This window comes from Pogona vitticeps, chromosome 3 (genome assembly GCF_051106095.1).
Source record: "Pogona vitticeps strain Pit_001003342236 chromosome 3, PviZW2.1, whole genome shotgun sequence".
NCBI lineage: Eukaryota > Metazoa > Chordata > Lepidosauria > Squamata > Agamidae > Pogona > Pogona vitticeps.
Genome location: NC_135785.1, coordinates 6,251,690 through 6,267,826, shown reverse-complemented (window position 1 = coordinate 6,267,826; position 16,137 = coordinate 6,251,690). Strand labels below are relative to the sequence as shown.

At 45.1% G+C, this 16,137-nt stretch overlaps 1 protein-coding gene across 3 annotated transcripts in view; it reads left to right on the top strand.

The window, feature by feature from the left end:
• Nucleotides 1–1,354: 1,354 nt before the first annotated feature.
• CAPN10 (calpain 10) overlaps nt 1,355–16,137 on the top strand; it is a 28,363-nt gene continuing 13,580 nt past the window's right edge. Inside the window, exons 1-9 of one of the 3 annotated variants that reach the window (XM_072996310.2) lie at nt 1,355–1,492; nt 5,235–5,306; nt 6,894–7,100; nt 7,999–8,130; nt 10,357–10,553; nt 11,633–11,850; nt 12,700–12,841; nt 13,807–13,973; nt 15,340–15,623. In XM_072996310.2, the coding sequence (XP_072852411.2) occupies nt 6,957–7,100; nt 7,999–8,130; nt 10,357–10,553; nt 11,633–11,850; nt 12,700–12,841; nt 13,807–13,973; nt 15,340–15,623 (1,284 nt within the window). In that variant the 5' untranslated portion in view covers nt 1,355–1,492; nt 5,235–5,306; nt 6,894–6,956. Of the gene's footprint in view, nt 1,493–4,332; nt 4,434–5,234; nt 5,307–5,583; nt 5,711–6,893; nt 7,101–7,998; nt 8,131–10,356; nt 10,554–11,632; nt 11,851–12,699; nt 12,842–13,806; nt 13,974–15,339; nt 15,624–16,137 lie in introns of those variants that run through there. The other 2 variants (XM_072996311.2, XM_072996313.2) reach the window with 2 other exon arrangements.

Genomic DNA, 16,137 nt, shown 5'->3' with positions numbered 1-16,137 from the left:
TCATGCTGGTCACTTCAATGACCCTGTCCAACCATCTCGTCCTCTGTCGTCCCCTTCTCCTCCTGCCTTCACGCTTTCCCAACATCAGGGAGTCTTCTCTTCTCATGAGATGGCCAAAGTCTTGGAGCCTCAGCTTCAGGATCTGCCCTTCCAGTTATGAACTCAGGGTTGATTTCCTTTAGATTAGAACACCGTGTCCCAGACCAAAACGAATCAAACACGCCTTTGGGGAGTCAGAATAAAAGAAACAGGAGAGCAAATATATATACAGTAGATAGATAGATAGATAGATAGATAGATAGATAGATAGATAGATAGATAGATAGATAGATAGATAGATAGATAGATAGATAGATAGATAGATAGATAGACACACACACACACACACACATACACACTCATGTTTTGCTATACAGCCTTCGCAAATACATTTTGCAATACAGTTTAAACTATATATATAAAGTTTAAATATAGCAAAACATGAGGGTTTTTACTCTATATTCAACTATTTCTAGCTGTCTTCTGTTCTACAGAACCCTAAACCTCTATATGTGTGTGTGTGTGTGTACAGTATATGTGTATATAATATGTGTGTGTGTGTGTGTGTGTGTGTATACACACACACACACACACATACACACACACACATATATATACATACATATATACACATATACTGTAGAACAGAAGACAGCTAGAAATAGTTGAATATAGAGTAAAAACCCTCATGTTTTGCTATATTTAAACTTTATATATATAGTTTAAACTGTATCGCAAAATGTATTTGCGAAGGCTGTATAGCAAAACATGAGTGTTTTTATTCTATATTCAGCTATTTTTAGCTCTGCTGTTATATAGAACAGAGCGAGATAACAGATGACAAAGCTAAAAATTGTCAAATTTAAAGTGATAGCATACGCTCACGTTTTGCTATATTTAAGCTTTGGCGTAAAAATCGGTAGGATCCATCACTGGTAAGGGAGGCTCGGCCCACCAGCTGCTCTTAGGAAATACTGTATAGCCGAGTAGAGCCTCCATACTCGGTAGCAGTGTATCTGTAAAACTGCGGGGAGGACCGTCGGCTTATTAACTTTTACCCAAACTACTTTTATTTTATTTTTAAGAAAACGCGTTTCTCCAAGGCCACTTTAGCTGCATTCGAAGATACTGTTTGCATCGAACCGTAATAAAAAAGCGGGCGGCGGGGGGGAACCTCGAAGGTCATTTTGATACTCCTGGGAAAAAAACGGGAAAGGTTTTCCCTCCGCCCAAGGCATGCTGGGAGAGGTAGTTCTTTCCGCCGCGCAAGGGCTGCCGGGCGCCTGGCTCGTCCCGTCGAGGCGAGGGGCATGATGGGAGCGGTAGTTTCCTGGGCGGCCAAGGCGGCGCGGTGGCCACCCGGGGTTGCCATTGGCGGCGGCGGCGGCGGCGGCGGAGCTTCCTCGGGGTTGGCTGGGCAGGCGGGAGAGCATGGCTGCCCTGCCGGGGAAAGGTGGGACTGGGGATGATGGATGGGGTGATGATGGTGGTGGTGGTGGTCGCCGCCGGTGCGAGGCAGGGGAGGTGGGGTGGGGATGATGATGGGGGGGGGGGGAAGAGGAAACCCTCCTGCTGGAGGCGGAGGGGAGCGAGATGGTGGGAGGAGAGCTGGGGGTAGGGTGGGGGAGCTTTGTTTGCAAAGGGGGGGGAAGGAAGGAAAGGAAAGGAAAGAAAGAAAGAAAGACTCTTACGTATTTGTAAAGAAAAAGGGTGGTGTTTCTAGGCAGGGCTCCAGGAGGGGGCTGGGGTGAGGGGGGGTCTGGCAGGGAGGGAGGGAGGGAAGTGTGTGTGTGTGTGTGTGAGAGAGAGAGAGATGCACGGATGATAACCCTTAGCAAGGAAGGGTTGGAAAAACCAAAATAAAACAAGGAAGATTGGCAGGTCTGTTCCTCTTACGGAATGGAGCCTCCATGCTTCGTGGCAGTGTATCTGCAGAATGCTGGATGCTGGGCCGGATGGCGGTCGGCCTCTCCTGCTGGTGGACCTCTCGTGGTGACCCCATGAGAGACAGGGTGGGTGGCCAGACAGGCTTGCTAACCCCTTCCCCCCAAATTGCCCAGTGGCCTAATTTTTACGGCCATGAATTTTATTTATTTATTTATTTATTTATTTATTTATTTATTTATTTTATTTACTGTATATCCCGCCTATCTGGTCGGTTAAGACCATGAAGAAGCCTGTGGTTCCTATGAAGGCCGGGCGTGCTGATGATAACTGGAGGTTTTGGTGGGGAACGAAGCCCATGCCAGGAGATTTGTGACATGATCTCCAGAAGACCGTGCCTGTCCGGTCAAGCTTGTTAGCGCTTGGGCAGAGCCCGTGGCTTTTGCTGGGACAGACGGGACGAGGCTGCCCTTTCGGTGGAAATTTGGAACGGTTTTAATTCTGGAAAAGTTTTCCATTCGGGCAAAGAAGGCAGTGCTTTTGAAAAAGAGTATGTGTTTGTTGTTGTTGCTTGTTTGATTGCTGCCGTTCGGTCTGGTTTTAAAGGTACTTAGAAGGGAGTGCCACTGAGCATGTGCAGAGTACCTCTGCATGGTGGAAGGATTCTGTCCTTGGCCATCCAGACACTTCTGCCTTGCATTTCGCGTGTGCTTCCTTACCTGGACACAGCCCTGGCTGGGATGTGGAGGGAGGAAGGGCGAGAGGTCGCTGCCGAGCAGCAGGTGGACCTTGACCAACCACCGTGGTCCCTTCCAGATGTTCCTGGAGGGCTCCGACCACCGTTCCTTCCCGTGGCCTGGGCCACCCCAGGCTCATCGAAGGGGTAGGGGAGAAGCATCTGGGGGTCGACCACGGCCCACCCCATCTGACGTAATTCGCCTCTTCGGTTTCCAAGAGACACCCACAAAAATACACACGACACATTTTCCATCACATTCACCCAGTGTATGTGCCCCCCCCCGGTCACTTCCGTGTTCCCGAGAGAGTGCGCTTAAACTCCGTCTGGTGCCACATCGTTGTGCTTTTTACCTGGGCCGTGCTACACAGTCCTGGTTCCAGGACCACGTTACCTGTCGGAGTGCCTTTTCCCAAGGCCGTCCCCCTGCACCACGAGGTCCTCTTGGGCCATGTCCTCCCGGGTAGCTACTCCGAAGGAGGCCAGGAAATCATCCACCGGACATTCTTTGCTGTGGCATCAACACTCCTGGCTCCCCCCTTCCCCACCTTTAAAACTCACTTTAAAACACTGCCGTTCCTTGCAACCTGGTACTTTTTTCTGGCTTTGTCGGTTCTGGGTGAATTTTGCAAATGACGCCTCTTGGAGTTTTTCTGTTACTGTTTAAGCCAGGCCTTCTCGGTGGGAGCACCCAGGTTATGGCATCGGCGCCCAGAGGAGCCACGCCGGCCCCTTCTTTGTACTCATTTAGGAGGCAGTGGAAAAGGGAGACCTTTCACGTTGGCCCCGGTGGAATGCCTCGCCTCCTGTTCTGCTTTATTTCGAAAATACGTTTTGGTGCTACTGCTTTTTAGGGTTTTATGCTATGCTCTTGCTGTTTGTGTTGCAATTTAGTGTTTAAGGTTTGTGAAGTTCGGTTTTAACTCCTTGTAAGCTCTCCAGAATAGTGCTTCAGCACTAAACAGGGTGGTATATAAATTAAAGTAATGTAATAAATAAATTTCTCTGTTCCATTTATTATCTGGTTATTGGGGTTTTTTTATCTTATTGCAAACCGCCCAGAATAGTGCATAGCACTAATGGAGTGGCATAAAAATGTAAGAAAGAAATATTTATTTATTCATTCATTCAATTTATACCCCACCCATTTGGAGAACGTGTACTCTGGGCGGCTTACAATAAATAAATAAAACATAAATATTTGAAGGATGGTATTTTCCCCTATGAGGGCTCCTTGCCTTTTCCCGTCTGCAGGGGAAAGAAGGCCTTATCTCAGTCCTACCACCTTCAGATACCTGTTCGGTGAGGACACAAGAGAGGTCCTTCTCCACAGGTGCCCCCAGGTTCCAGAATCTTCTCCTTCAGGAAATTAGTTGGTACCTCTAATGTCCTTCTGATGATGGGCAGCGACCTTCTTTTTAAGGTAGCCTTTTAGCAGTTGTATTGAACAGTTAAGACATGTCTTGTTGTGAAGTGCTGCATATTTATTGTTTTTACGCTGTGCTCTCAAATAGTTTTTGAACTGTTTCCCCATTTGTTATTGTGTGTTTGTTATTGTGTGTCGTCAAATTACTTCCAACTTACGACAATCCTTATAAAACAAGCCCTCCGGGGCGAGTCACAAGATGTTTGTGCATTTGATCTAACGGAAGACTTTTTTTACTCTGCTCCAGAGCTGAAAAGGCTCCTAGAGCCTTTTACAGAACAATACAGAATAAAGAATTCAGGCTTGCCATCTAAAACAGCCTTTCCCAACCTTGATATCTTCTTCGAGGTATTTTGAACGATGGGACAAAGGAAAGTTGACCTGAAATACCAGTTAGAAATGTATCAAATCGATCGAATAGAACAGGACAAAGAGCTCAATTAACAGTCAGCAATCCAATGTAAAAGTTGTAGAAGTGTCAGGGTACTTTTACAACTTCTACAACTTTCTACAACTCATTTCAGATCTCCCTAGGCTGTTTGTCACCATTTATATAGTGCTCCTCCCTTAGCAACTTATCAGGCTTGCTTGCTTTAACTGTTGGAGCAGAAGCCAGAATTGGGTTGAATATCTAGAAAAACTTCCTAACTGTTAGAGCAGTATGACAATGGAACCATCTGGTTGGAACCATGTTGGAACCAGATGGTGAGTTTTCTGACACGGGAGGCATTCAAGAGAAAATTGCAGAACCATCTGTCGATATGCTTTGATTTGGATTCCTGCCTTGAGCAGGGGGTTGGACTTGATGGCCTTAGAGGCCCCTTCCCACTCTATGATTCTATGAAGAAGTGGATTCATCAGATCTCGTCGTTCAAGGGGCCTACTGTAGTGTGATTTGTTATGCTAAGCAACACGATTTGGGCCATTGTCATTTCTGTTCATGACACTACAGTACTTTTCAATGTAATTTTGTTCCACCCCTGTTACTAGAATAACATTCAGTAACTTGGTTATGTCCAAGATCAAAACCCAGAGTACTCATAACCATCCATCGGTCTTCTGATCATGTAGATCTTGATTTTCTGTTATGTGAATCTTATTTTTCTCCAGCTCCTTCCCTCACCTTTTCAATCTACTCTCTGTTCGCAGATTTTCCAGAAGGTAGCTGAGATGTCTGGAAAAGACTGTAGCTGAAGGCAGCCGAAAGAAAGACCGGAAATGGTATGGATGGAGTATGGGGGAATGATTCTTGAATTCAATAGGTTTTTGCTGTAGTAAGCTTCACTGACTTTATTGCATGGGTCAAGTCACCTTTTCCTTAACAGTTTTGGATAACATGCTGAGTTTCCTTGTTCTGTCTTCCTCCTTAAGGCTATTTGACAAGTCCAACTTGCCAAAGCCGATGCTGTCCCTTGTCCACCATTTTCTTTGGCACAAGGACCAGCCAGCTGCCTCTGAGAAACTCACAAAAACGACCAACCTTCCCCGTTACTCTGTTTTGGCACAAGCAATAAAGGAAAACACAACAGTTGTGGCACATGAAGGATGCATAAAGTTGTGAGCTTTTGTGGATTGTGATCCAGTTCCTTGGGCATCCTTCCGTGCTGTCTGCCCCTATTTAGCAGGTACACAGCCCTTGAACACGGAAACTCTGTTAAGCTATCATCGTTTATAGACCTGATAACTGCTAGGGGAATGTGCAGTTCTATTTAGCTAACTGTATATTGTGCAGAACAGCACTTGCTCTCATCTGATACCCTTGGGTGTAGTTGGCGCAGGGTTCCAAGGGCCAAACTTTCATGACTTTCTGGGTAGCACAGTCTGCGATATCATCCACCACTGTGCCGAACGTCCCTTTTCTCATTAGCTTAGTCGCTATCCTCACATTATAGAACAATTAAGTCTCGGACCACACGTTTTCTGAATAGTTTCTATCCCAGAGCTATAATTGCACTTAATAATGAGCTTAAAGACCAGTAGTAGTGAATAGTTGGACTGTGTTACTTGGCCTGCAGTGTAGATGTTTGTATTTTTAGTGGGGACTTTTAGTGGGTGGGGAGTGTTCGGGGATTTTTTTAGTGGGTGGGGAGTGTTTGGGGAATTTTATGTGTGTGCATGTGTCTGGTCTCTGGGTGTCTGTGAATTTCGTTGTATGGGTATACTGTGTATATACTTACAATGACAATAAATAATAATAATAATAATAATAATAATAATAATAATAATAATAATAATAATAATAATAATAATAATAATAATAATAATAATAATAATTATTATTATTATTATTATTATTATTATTATTATTATTATTATTATTATTATTATTATTATTATTATTATTATTATTATTATTATTATTATTATTATTATTTGGGAGAAGAATTGATTTCCCCCGGGAACTGTGTATTGTTACAAACTATTCCTATTGTAGTATTTGCAGGTGATTTTCTTGAATGGACATTAAGATCCATTGACTTTACAAAAGACCTCCTCATTATTTGTTGACATGGACTGATCTCGCTGCCTGCATTTTTCAGCTCTCATCGCGGGGAGGCTGGCTATGGGCTCTGTCCTGTGAAGTGCCTGCACTTCCACATTTATTTCTACACAACTGCTTATATCCCATCGTCACCTTGCTATTGCCTTTTTGATACCAAGTTCTTTTCATGTAGAGAGATCATCTTCTGTCCCAGGTTGTCTCCAGTCTCTTTCCTGTTTTCCCCGGTTCTTAATGTACATTTCTCCTTATAATCCTGGTAATAATAATAATATTATTTCTCCCCCCCCTCCAAATATGTTTTGCAGGCTTAAAGCAGAACCTCACCATCTCAGAAGTGGCTGCAGGCAGCAGTTGTGTTTTTTTGGAAGATGTTCGGAGACAGGGTGCTTTCAGATCTCAAGGAAGATCTTTACAAAGACCTCTCGTTTCCAGCGAATGATGACTCTCTCTTTTATAACTACTCCACACCACTGGCTCATTTCAGAGGGGAGATCTGTTGGCTAAGACCTCAGGTTTGTTCCTCCCTATGGCAGTATTTTGAGAAAAGGAGCGAGGAGCCGAAGGGACGTCTTCTATGTACCAAACCGAAGTTGAATTTTTTCCCTCTCAGGTTAATTGACAGGTGTATGATGCTTGGTAGCAGGCAGGATGGGTGCTTTCTCTCTTTGTGGGTGAACTCAGCTTCTCATCTCGGATGATATATTTTGATATATACAAATGGATGTTGGATTGGCCCTGTTCTGGCCATCCTGCTTCAAGGAACAGAGGTTGGGAGTTTGAATCCCCCCTGTCCTCCTTGACTGGATGATCCAGAGGGTCCCTTCTAGCTCTGCAGTTCTAAGATGATTATTATCATCATCATAAATAAGTGGGTCTAAATGCTCTCTAGGACCCAAAATGACTACACTAAGGTTACCCCACTTTGGGTGCGTTATGAGAAGACAACGTGCCTCGTAGTTAAACTGCAGAACTGCAGCCAAAACTCTGCTCACAACCCAGGTTCAATCCCAGGAAGCAGCTCATGATTGACTCAGCCTTCCATCCTTCCAAAGTTGGCAAACAGTATCCAGCTCACATACATATTTTGTGTGTGCGTGTGTGCATACTTTAATGCTTGACAATACTGCTAGGAAAAATTGAAGACAAGGAGTAAAAAAAGAAGTCCCAAGCATGAGCTGGAACAACTTCCTAAAGGAAGCCACAGGTTTTGAGTTTGCAAGACCTGAGCAGGACATTCTAGAGATTCACTCATAAGGTTGCCGTAAGTCAGAAGTGACTTGATGGCGCATAACAGCAACCCTCTTCCAAGCTGCCTCTTAGGGAATTGAGGATGGGTTAATTTTTCAGGAAAGTCAGCTGGAAGTGCAGCCTGTTCTTTTTAAAAATGTTACTCTTCTCTTTCCCCATCAGGAGATTTGTTCTCTGCCTCGATTGTTTTCCGACGATCACTATGAATGGCAGGTGAAACAGGGGATGTTGGGGGACTGCTGGTTCCTGTGTGCTTGTGCTGCTTTGCAGAAAAGTAAATACCTGCTAGCCAAGGTAAGAAGAGGCGATACCCTGTTCTCTGTTGCAGAATTTTGAATTTGTGGTTAAATTCCTCTTAACTGTGCAGTAGAAGGGTAGGGATTCATGGAGCAGAACAGCTCCTCAGAGTAGACTACCCATTTTCTCATTAAGCTGGCACTTACAGTCTCAATAACTCACTCCGAGACACTAGTAGGAGAAAAGAAAAAAAAAGTGTCACTACTAACAGTTGACTAGATCAAACAGCAAATTGGCAAACATGACTGCTGTCAGCAGCAAGACATCAACAGGCGCATTGACTGCATGCGAGGTTGCAAAACCTCCAACGTTCTCCCCATCAGAGTTGCAGCCACATTACATGCTTTTGCTATGGCAAGCCGAGTATTGTAGAGAACCTAGCACAAGATAGGATACTTTGAGAATAATATCGAACTTCACCAGAAAGGAGGAGCAATAGTAAGTAGAATTTATTACCATCAAAGACCAGGACAGAAGAGTCTGTGCAGGCTCAAGTACTAAGGCCTGAGAGGCCAAGAGATACTGAATACTCAGTGTTTTGCCAGTGGTACTTAACGATAGCTAAGAGGGAAGTGCCATCCACAAACCACTCCTGCTGGCTCCTTGTGCAACTGAATCCTTGCTGCCAGGCGCAATGCACGGCTCATTGACACAGGCATAACTTTACGTGACACCTCCATGGACAAGATTTTTCCCAGTGTCTGAAGGCCTCCTCCCTCCAGGCCTCACCCACTCCACTACCCTTCCTCTCGAGGCCCGTGTACTGGAGGGCAGATCTGTAAAAGGGAGGGTGCATGCATGCCACTGGGCAGGCTTTCTGTTCAAACAGGAATCTTGCACCCATGGTGTCTGCTATCGTGTGGTGAACCTGGAGGGGTACAGACGCCTGCACACAGAAGCTTCTGTTCAGATGTTCTGACTATGGATGTCAGGTGTGGGGTTGGTGGTTGATTGAGATCAGGGTAAAAACAGGGTTTGATTTGGGTTATATAAAGAAACAAACCGGATGGTTGGAGAAGGCCAGAAACAGGATGAAAGCAATCAAAAAAAGCATTACAGATCCACTTGAACATAATTTTATATACATATATCTTGAGAACGAGAGCGAGGGAGAGAGAGATCTATCTGTACGCTGCTCCCAGTTTTGTTTCATTAATGTCTATAGTGCCGAAATAACAATGGTGGTGTGCTGTCTAATCAATTCTGACTTACGGCAATCCTTTCCTGGCTTATCCGGATCTGAAGTCCACCGATGTGGTTTGCCAGCCCTTCCGTGGCTCAGTGGGTTTGGTTTCAACATTTCTTCTCTCCTGTAATTCAGACAAAGAACAACAACTTTAAAAGTATTGACCTGCATTCTTTTCTTCTTCTTCTCTTTTTTCATTTTTACATTTTAGTTACTTTCTTAGTCAAATAAATAGTGGAGGAAAATACCGCAGGGTTCAAGTGGTGGTTTATGCCTTCTGCCCTTTTGTGGGCAGTGAAGTGACAAAACTGAATGTTTTGTACCGAAGGAAAGTTCATGTGCAGCATCCAGACATTGTTTTATTTTTTTAAAAAACACACCAAAGTAATGTGTTTAGTTACTTTCGAGAAACAGGAAGGCTTTACTTTTGAAATTTTAACTACAACTAAAAATTGTAATTACAACTTGTTAGGGGTTTTTCCCCCCCTTTAGGACCTTAATGATGACTGATTACTGTAGAAAATAAGTTTCTCAACTCTGTTTGGAAGAATAAGGGAGAGCCACAGTGTTCAGGACCTGTCAGGATAGCCCAGTGGTTTAGATATCTGACTGAGGAGCCAGAGAGGTTGGGAGTTTGAGTCCCCCACTGTACCTGCTGGGAGAAGAGCCAGCCTGTGTGGCTTTGGGCAAGCTGGACAGTCCCAGGGCACCCCTAGAAGAGAAGGGTTCTGGAAAACCCTGAAAAGGGTTATCATAAGTTAGATTTAACTTGAAGGCACATGGATGATCATGATGGTGATGATGATGTAATGTCATACCTTACTGTTCAGTGTGAGATGTGAGCAGATATCCATGAAGTCACAATTTTGTTGTTGTTGTTCCAGCCGTTAGATTTTATATTTTAAAAAGCATGAAATAAAAAATGCTGGCAGGATGGGGTCCATTCCATCCGCAGACCCACAGATCTGGAATATAAAAGCTTATGCCGGTTCAGTCTTCTTCTTTTGTGCCGATGTGTGATCATTCTTTCCACACAGGTGATACCTCCGGGTCAACCTAGCTGGGGAGCGGAGAATTACCGAGGCTGTTTCACCTGCCGCGTCTGGCAGTTTGGACACTGGGTGGAGGTCACCATCGACGATCGGCTCCCTTGCATCGGGGGCAAGCTCTGTTTCTCCCAGTGCCAGACGGAAGATGTGTTTTGGCTCCCCCTGTTGGAAAAGGCTTATGCTAAGTGTGTGATGGGCACGGGAACTGAAGGTTGGGAGGGCTGGCTGTGTGTAGTTTTGTGTGCCGAGCTCCTGTGGAGGTCTGTTTGTTGTATTTTGTTTTCGTGTGCAGTCATTCCTTACAGGTTGAGTCTAGGCAATTTGTGAGTAGTTAGAGCGGGAGCTATCTGTGCATAGCACCTACTGGCAGAAGCCAGTGACATCACTTCCCAACTCCTTCTCCAAATAGTTTTCAACATTTAGAGACATATTTCTTCTTTTTAAAAGAGTGACCAAACCACATTTAAAGGGGATCAGCATGTGCACGGGACTTTAGAGATCTGTGTTTAAAAGTAAACATGTTCATCGGAAGCATGGAGGATGGGTAAGGAGAAAGAAGACTACAGAGGAGGATGGGCAAGGAGGAAGAAGTGGCCAAAATGACCAGTTAGGCGGGGTATAAATGGAATAGATAGATAGATAGATAGATAGATAGATAGATAGATAGATTAGATAGATTAGATAGATTAGATAGATTAGATAGATAGATTAGATAGATAGATTAGATAGTGGAATAGCCTCACTTCCCCCTGGTCTGAATAGGCACATTAGAAGGACAAAGGATTGGGGGTGAGGGATAATCCCACTTCTGCAGTCCTTCTCCACCCATTGTCATGAGTCGTTAATGGTCGTTAACTGTGGTCTTCCTAGTGTGTGTGGTCCTAATCTTTCTGGGGATGGATGAACAGGCCTTCCAACGAGGGTTTCAGCCTAATAAGAAGTCCAGTGGCCATGACTCAGCTTCCAGATGGCCTCACCTGGACGACTGAAAATCTTCACAGATATAGAGCAAGATACACTGTTAGTTGCAGGCGTACCCCATAGATCTGATTTCTGACATCTCTATTCGTGGGAGTGGGAGCTTTGATTCTGACAGCGAGCCACTTTGCAGCTCCTGCCTACTGCAAATTCTGTTTGTCAGGAATGTGATTCGTATTATCCTCACCCACGTGCATCCGTCCAGGAAAGAAACTCCCTCCCTTCTTCTTTTAAACTGCCAGTTCAGTATCCCGACGACGTGTGTTTTTGTCTCGGCATTTCTTAGGGTGCACGGCTCTTACGAACACCTCTGGGCAGGCCAGGTGGCCGATGCTCTGGTGGATCTCACCGGAGGCCTGGCGGAAAGGTGGGCCCTGAAAGACCCCGCCCGAAGCACGGAAAAGGAGCGAGCCAGTAAAGTCCTGGAGAAGGCCGTCTTTAGAAGACTGATGAATCTGAAGGAGAAATGCGTCATGAGCTGCTCCGTCTTCAGCTCACGCCAAGGTCTGGGGAGAACCGTGGGGCGTCAACTCATCCCAAGGCCTTCGTTTGGCCACAAGAGCTTGGGAAGGTTACTTGATTGGACTACAACTCCCATAATCCCCCAGCCAAATGGTATAGATAACATCCTTAGCTTTTTTGGTGCTTTTTTTGGCAACAAGGTTCCACCACTTACTGCTGAGACGGAAAATCCCCGGGGACAATTATTTCTTTGGGCTGCAGTCGAAGTTGTGGTCCGGAGAGCCAACAGACGCACCTGCTGGGGCTTTCTGGAATTTGTAATCCAAAAAAGTTATTGCCACACTTTTTAAGCAACAGAAATCTAGTTTAGTTTTAGAATGCCTAGTTTCTTGGGGGAAGAGTTCTCCGAATGCTTCATTGTCCCTCAGAATCTAGTGAGCTGTGTGGGGATGGGAGAGCAGTCGTGGGGAAATATGGCCCATATTCCCATGGGCCTGGAAGGGATTGGGTGGAGATTTTCTCACGGTTTTGACCTTTTCTCCCATAGAGACAAGGAGAAACAATCTCAGGATGTCTGGTATAGGTAACAATATGTAGTGTCTTGATGATTGGTGGAAAGCTTTAAAAACTTCCTTGCTTAACGCGTTTCAGCAGGACCTTCATCAGAAGCAAAATCTTTATATTTCTCTGGTCTGGTTCAGCTCTGAAGCTAATCAGGAATTCCTGCTGAAAGGTGTCAAGCATAAACGTTTTTTAAAGCGTTTCACCACGTCATCAAGACACTACATAGTGTTACCTATCCCAGACGTCTTGAGATTGTTTCTCCTTGTATCTTTCGGTTTTTATTGGATGTGCCAGTTCCCGTCAACTTGACATTTTCTCCCACACCAGGGACCAGCGAGCTGGGGGAATTCCACGCGTTCATTGTGGTCGACATGCAGGACCTCTCCAGAGTGTCCAGGAAGGATATTGTGCTGTTGAGGATACGTAACCCTTGGGGGAGACGGTGCTGGAAAGGGCCCTGGAGGGAGGGGTGAGTAGCCATTTTGCACTTAGAGCCAGGGTTCCAAAGTTCGTTCGTTCGTTTGTTCGTTCGTTTATTTGTTTAAAATATTTTTACCTCACCTCATCGTCTCTTGAGACTGTAGGATGCCTCATCTATCTAATCTAGTCTGTGCTCAGGGATTTTGGGCAGCTGAAGTCCAAAATATCTAGAAAGCCAAGATTAAGAACTGAGGATTTAATAGTCAGCTGGTGTCATCTGGGGCATCCCACCATCTCACTGGCAGGTTTAAGGGCGACACCTCCAAACCTGGCTGTTCCCCCAAATATTTTTCTTTTTAAAGAGAGAAAACACAAACATGCCCTTTATAGGTGAGGATTCGTGCTATGTGCTACTAGGTACCTATATCTATTATGATTGATAATGTAATGATTTAAAATTCTACGGGGCTTTTTGTTTACTTAGATATCTATTGATGAACCTTGGAGACACAATTTCACAAAATTAGTCTCTTCTTTTTCACAAACTGACAGTGCGAGCAGTTATAACAACAACACAGTGCTACAGTTTGTGCACCCAAGACTTCGGCAACAGCAGTTGCTTATAGAATTGCAAAGTTTAAGGGCCCTTTTGAATTCAAATTCAGACAAAAATCCAAGATATCTTCCACAACTATGTTGAGTACTCACAACATAGAAGAATCAGCTGCACATGCAAAATTTTTGAGACTGTAAAATAAAATATAAATTCATTGCATATACATGAATTTACTGTGTGGATTTGCCCCTTCAACAGAAACATATAGGAATTATACCTAGACCCAGTTGGCAAGGGCTTAGCAAACTAAGTGGCAATAGCAGCTCTGTCCAATTCAGCTCTCCTGCTCTTTCTGATTCAAATCTCTTACTCCCATCCCTGCTCTTTCTTAGTCTAATAGGGGGTCAAAATAGTAATAATAGTTATCCCTCTTGATTTCTGTCCGTCTTGTGCTTCAGTGGTCCTGGATGGAGCCAGCTGGACCCAGTGGTTGCAGCGGAACTTCTGTCCCAGATCCAGGAAGGGGAATTCTGGGTAGAAGAAGAGGAATTTTTCACAGAATTTGATGAGATCATCACTGGGTACCCCATTACTGAAGAAGGGCAGCTGCAGAGCCTTTACACAGGTATGCCGTGCCCCCCACCCCAAAAATGCTATATTTTCCCCATCAGGTGGCAGAATGAGATGAAAAGATTTGATTTTTCCATTGTGGTCTACTCCAACCGTCTGTGCCAAATCTTTGAGTTCTAGCCAGGGTTCTATTCTTGGCTGGTGGGTGCAGAATGGCTGCAGTCATAGGCAGCCACCGTGGATGGTTACGGCATTAAGTATCATGAAAATGGGAAAGTCTCCTTTGCTTGGATGCTCCTGCTGGGATCTTCCAGGAAAATCATCTCCTCCTTTGGGCTATTGGTCCAAGTCTCTTGCGAACAGTTCGGATCCATTGGCTGGCTCCATAGAAAGAGGATGAAGAGAACCATCATAGCGCAGGAGTGGGAAGAAAAGACTTCTGGCTGGGAGAGAAGGGCCAACGGCTACGACTGAATTGGAGATGGGTCACAACAACTGTCAAAACAAGGAGAAGCATTTCTGGTCTTCTTCATGTTTTTCTCTTGGCCGGTGTGGGCCCATGCCTTCGCTCATTCACTATGCAGGAAGGCATTTGTGTTATCCAGATGTTGCTGAACATCTGGAATACAGTGGTGCCTTGCATAGCGATGTTAATCCGTGCAGCAAAAATCGCTGCAAAGCCATTTTGTCACTATGCGATTTTAAAAAGCCCATAGCAGTGCATTGAAACCCCTTCAATGCGTTCCTATGGGCAAAAAACTCACCTTAAAGCGAAGATCCTCCATACGGTGGCCATATAAATTAAATAAATAATAATTTTCGCTGCCCGGTAAGCGAGGAATCTGTCCCTAAACACAGCGGGTGGCCATTTTGTTTACCCGGTGGCCATTTTGGAACTGTCGATCAGCTGTTGGAAAATCATCGCTATGCGATGATCGGTAAGCGAAACAGCAAACTGATCGTCGCAAAGCGATTTTTCCCCATAGGGAACATCGCAATGCGATCGCTTTTACAATCGCAAAAACTTAATCGCTATGCGGTTTCCTCATTAAACGGAGCGCCCGTTAAGCGAGGCACCACTGTAGTTGTGTTTCAACATTGGTTAGCTGCCCAATGCTTAGGCACTAGATAGGTGGGATATAAATAGAATGAATGAATCCGTGAATGAATGAATAATACTGGTCCCATAATTCCCCATCACCCCTGACTGGGGCTGATGGGAGTTTGAGTCCAACAATATTTGGAGGGAGGATGGCGCATGTTTTCCAGTTCCGACGCACATCATAAAGGGTAGGCAGTTTGTTCATATTTAGGGCGGTTCGTTTCCTCTCCCCCGAAAGGCCACCAAAAGGCAAGCAATTTACATGGGAACCAGTGACGTGATGCTCCATCCGTGTGCTTTTTTTGGTCTCTCTCCTCAGACAGAGTGCTGGGTCACACTCAGAAACTGTACGGGTCGTGGGTGAGGGGGCAGTCTGCAGGCGGCTGCCGTAACAACAGCACCTTCCCTATGAATCCCAAGTTCTGGCTGAGAGTCTGTGAGCAGAGCGAGGTGTGCATCGCCCTCCTGCAGAAGCATCGGAAGTATAACACCGATTGGGCAGGCAGGATCCGGAACCGTCCCTGTTTAACGGAAGCGGATCTGCCTTCGACGGACGGTGTCCGAGGGAAGAATTACCATGCTGTGGGGCTGCATCTGTGGAAGGTAATTTGAAGGTTAGGCGGGCAGTGGGGAATTGAAGGGTGCAGCCATTTAAAAAAAGAAAACACAAAGTTTCTAGACCTTAACACTGGGCGGGTATGGGAAAACACGCACACAGATCCGAGTATTGTAACCCAAGCCCTTTTTCACAGTGAAAACTCAGTAGCGGGTGGGCGAGGCAGAGAATACAGCTCTTTATTAGTGGGTTAAAATGGTCTGCGTATGCTCAGAGGAACACCAGATACTTCTTTGAGATTCTGTATTCTTGATTTACTGAGTACTCTGCAACCACTTCCTGCTGCACTCCAGCGTTGCGCTAGATAAGTGGCTTCTAACTGGAAGAAAGACATCATTCTTTGTTTATATTTTTCTATCTAGATCAGTGTTTCCCAATCTTGGGTCCCCAGATGTTCTTGGACTACAACTCCCAGAAATCCTGGCCAGCACAGCTCGTGGTGAAAGCTTCTGGGAGTTTTAGTCCCGGAACATCTGGGGACCTGAGGTTGGGAACTACTGA